The sequence below is a fragment of the Mandrillus leucophaeus genome, unplaced genomic scaffold (assembly GCF_000951045.1).
Source record: "Mandrillus leucophaeus isolate KB7577 unplaced genomic scaffold, Mleu.le_1.0 Scaffold74, whole genome shotgun sequence".
Lineage (NCBI taxonomy): Eukaryota > Metazoa > Chordata > Mammalia > Primates > Cercopithecidae > Mandrillus > Mandrillus leucophaeus.
In genome coordinates, this window is record NW_012108030.1 from 2,962,265 (window position 1) to 2,966,376 (window position 4,112).

At 58.2% G+C, this 4,112-nt stretch overlaps 1 protein-coding gene across 1 annotated transcript in view; it reads right to left on the reverse strand.

The window, feature by feature from the left end:
• The window catches only part of AP2A1 (adaptor-related protein complex 2, alpha 1 subunit), a 50,230-nt gene that overhangs the window by 13,365 nt on the left and 32,753 nt on the right, over positions 1-4,112 (reverse strand). Inside the window, exons 4-5 of the mRNA XM_011966069.1 lie at positions 1,932-2,063; positions 1,015-1,116 (exon numbers count right to left, since the gene is read on the reverse strand). Of these exons, the coding sequence (XP_011821459.1) occupies positions 1,015-1,116; positions 1,932-2,063 (234 nt within the window). The remainder of the gene's footprint in view (positions 1-1,014; positions 1,117-1,931; positions 2,064-4,112) is intronic.

Here is a 4,112-nt window from a genome sequence, read left to right on the forward strand (position 1 = left end):
AGGCATGTGCCACCAGGCCCAGCTAATTTTGTATTTTTAGTAGAGATGGTGTTTCTCCATGTTGGTCAGGCTGGTCTCGAACTCCCGACCTCAGGTGATCCACCCACCTCAGCCTCCCAAAGTGCTGAGATTACAGGCGTGAGCCACCACGCCCGGCCTAACCCTGTCTCTTAAAAAAACAAAACAAAACAAAACCCTAAGAAAGAAAGAACGAGTACACGCGTGAGCTGGTGTGTTCTTCTCTTTGCCTGTGAATCCAGGCCTCTCTCCACTGCCCAGCAGACATGCATGTGTGCTCCAAGTCTCAATTCAGGGAATCCTTCACCGACCCCAGGAAGCCTTTGTGGACTCCCAGCCTGGGTTAAGTGCCTCCTATGGGCGCCCTGTCCTACCTCCATTATAGCGCAAGTCACCCCTTTTCTGACAATCGGTGACTGAGTCACCTCCCTGCAAGCAGGACAGGGAGCTCCTTAAGTGCAGAGTTTGGTTTCTGACTCATCTGTGTCCCTGGTGTCACCCCACATGGAGCCTGGCATGCAAGAGGCCTCAGGGGATGTTCCTGGGCAGGACAGGAGCAAAGGTGGGAGAGGGACGCCAGGCAGGAGTGAGGCTGCACAGGAAAGACAGAGGCGGGAGGCAAAGCCAGAAGAGGGAAGGCGGGAGACAGAGAGAGGAGCGGGAGAGGGAGGAGGGCAGGGGGCAGCTCTGGCTCCCAGGGTGCTCGGCCTGCGAGGCCCTGTTCTGAGCACTTTATCCACAGCGCTCTGTGCCTCCAGGCGGGCACTGGTATTAACCCCACTGAACACAGGGGGCAGCTGAGGCCAGGGAGGTGAAGCCACTTGTCCGGGGCCACCCAGCCAGGAAGAGGCCGAGCCAGGATGAATCCAGCTCAGAGCTTGAGTTTGTAAACCTTGGGCTGGGCTGCCTCTCAGGGAGAGTGGGGACCTGGGGGGTGTCAGAGGGCACAGGGATGCCAAGGCCACCTCCTGCAGCCAGCATCTAGGCCACACCCACCCGGCTGAGGCGCGACACAGCCAGGGAGATGCACGTCTTGAAGTCGTCTGGGTTCTTCTTGCAGAGACAGGTGATGAGGCTGACAGCAGCCGTGACCACGCCCTGCAGGGGCAGAGGAGAGGCAAGTCAGGCCCTGGGGGAGGCGGGCACCTGAGAGCAGAGGCTCAGAAGCGGGGCAAGGTCGGGCTGTGTGTGCAGTTGGGAGGATGGGGTTTAGGGGTGTGCACACGTGTCACTGTGCGTGCTTCAGAGGTGGGGTGAGGAGGCCACGGGGCCTCGGGCACCATGACCAGCACTGACCTGGGTGTGTGGGGTATCCCTGGCAGGACCCCAGGCAGCTGGGTAAGGAGCAGTGAAGGGGTGGGACTCCAGAGAGTTGAGACTATGGTGAGTGGGACAGGGGTCAAGGTTTCTGTGCCGGTGGGCAGGTGATGGGCGCTGTTGGGGGAATCTCCGGGTATCAGAAACAGAGAGTGGGATTTTCTAAGGGGCTGGGTGGCTGGTGAGGGGTTTGGGGGGTCACTGGACAGGATCCCTAGCCAGCCAGGCGAGTGTCAGAGATGGGGAAGGGAGGGTTTCTGGACACTTGGGCAGGTAATGAGTACCAGGGACACTGGATCATGGTTTCTGGTGCCTGGTGAACGTCAGAGCCAAGTGAGGAGCCCCAGACATCCAGCGGGTCTGGGCCGAAGGGGGAGCCCCAGGCATCCAGGGGGTCAGAGCCGAGGGCGTAGCCCCGGGCATCCAGGGGGTCTGGGCCAAGGAGGGAGCCCCAGGTGTCCGCGGGGGTCAGGGCTGAGGTGGGAGCCTCGGGCATCCAGGGGGGTCAGGGCTGAGGTGGAGCCTTGGGCATCCAGGGGGGTCAGGGCTGAGGTGGAGCCCCAGGCATCCAGGAGGCGTGAGGGCAGAGGGCTCACCATGTGCTGGTCATTGAGCAGGTGTACCACGCGTGCCGTCCACTCGCCCATGGGCACCAGGTCAGGCGAGGCCTTGTAGAGTCGCAGGAGGCACAGGGCCGCACTCTGCTTGACGCTGTCCATGCTGTCCCTGTGGGTACACCATGTGGGGCAGGGGAAGCAGAGTCAGTGACCCCAGCACCTCCCCTCCTCTCCTGTTTCTCCCAGGAAGGGTGTGCGAGGCCAGTGAGAGGGACAGACAGCCAGGCTACCGCAGGATCCAATCTGGCGCCGCCCTCATGGCCCACCAGAACTCAGTGTCTTCATCTGCAAAATGACTGCATCTCAGTAACCTCATGGGGTCCCTGGCAGGGCTCAGGAACATGTCAGGCCTGGCTCTGCACCTTCATTCATTCACCAAGCACCTACTGGGTGCCCATGGGGTACCAGGCAGTGCTGTGGGCGCCGTGGATAGAGTGGCGAACAAAGTGGTCCAAACACTTGTCCTTACATGTCAGACAGCACCACGAAAACACATACATCAAATACTGTCAGGGCTGGGCATGGTGGCTCATGCCTGTAATCCCAGCACTTTGGGAGGCCAAGGTGGGAGGATCACTTGAGGCCATAAGTTCAAGACCAGCCTGGACAACAGTGAGACCCAGTCTCTTCAAAAATACAAAAATTAGCTGGCTGTGGTGGCGCAGGCTTGTAATCCTAGCTACTTGGGAGGGTGAGGTGGGAGGACTGCTTGAGCCTGGGAGGTCGAGGATGCAGTGCGCCACCAGTGTGCCACTGCACTCCCTCTAGCTTGGGCAACAGAGTTAGATCTGTCTCTAAATAAATAAAAACATTTAAAATAAACAAAACAGAGTAACTTAATGAGGAAAGACTGAAAATCCTCTGCAACAGAACGTCCCAGGCAGAGGGGACAGCCTGTGCCAGGACCATCAGGAAGGCGGAGCCTGCGCATAGGAGGAGCAGCGAGGCGGCCTGGGGGCTGCGGCCTGAGCCATGGGGACAAGAGGCTGCAGATAGGACAGGGAGGGAACATAGGGCCAGACCCTGCAGAGCCTTGTGGGTTGCAGTGAGGACTTGGTTTTTTACCGATTGGGGGATGGAAGCCGCTGTGGGTGGTGAGCAGAGAATCAGCGTGACATTAACGTGACAGCAGGAACAGCTACCCCCAGACCCCTTCGGCCTGTCCAGCACTCCCACAGGTCTCTGGATGGATTCACTCATTTATCTTCTCTCCACAGCAAACTGAAGAAATGGGTGTGTTTTTGATAGGTGTTTAAAGTGTCCGTCTGGCTATTGTGAGGGAACAGACTTTGCAAGGCCCTTTTGATCCCAAGGGAACATATTCACAGGTTCTGAGGGTTAGGGTGGCTCACGCCTGTAATCCCAGCACTTTGGGAGGCTGAGGCAGGAGGATCACTTGAGCCCAGGAGTTCGAGACCAGTCTGGGCAACATGGTGAGACCCCCATCTCTACTAGAAATACGAGAATTAGCCAAGCATGGTGGCACATGCCTGGAGACCCAGCTATTTGGCAGGCTGAGGTGGGAGGATCGCTTGAGCCTGGGAGGTGAAGGCTGCAGCCTGGGTAGGTGGCAGAGCAAGACCCCGTCTCCAAACAAAAAAAAAGGGTGGGGGTACTTTGCAGATATGATGAAGTTAAGGATCATGAGCTGGAGAGAGGATCCTGGGTGATCCAGGTGGACCCGATGTCATCACAGGGTCCTTATACGGGAAAGATACAGTTCAGAGTCAGAGAGAGATGATGTGAGGATGGAACAGAGGTCAGGCAGGAGAGAAGATGCCACGCCACTGCCTTTGGGGATGGGGGAAGGGGCCACGAGCCAAGGAAAGCAGGTGGCCTCTAGGAGCTGGAGAAGGCAAGGACATGGCCTCTCCTCTAGGGCCCCCGGAAGGGACCAGCCCTGGCCATGAGACGGATGTTGGACTTCCGACGTCCAGAACTGGTGTTTGACACTGCTGTGCTTGTGGTAATTCATCACAGCAGTCACAGGAAAGCAGTGTAGGCACTTGTACTTGTCTGGCACAGAACCTGGCAGCCAGTGGGCAGCCCATCTCAGAGGGCTGACTCCAGGCCCCAACCCAGCTCCCAGCACAGCGAAGAGCATGGAGCATGACGTTGTTCTAGAAGAGGATCCCAAGGGAGCACCTTCTGGGGTCAGAC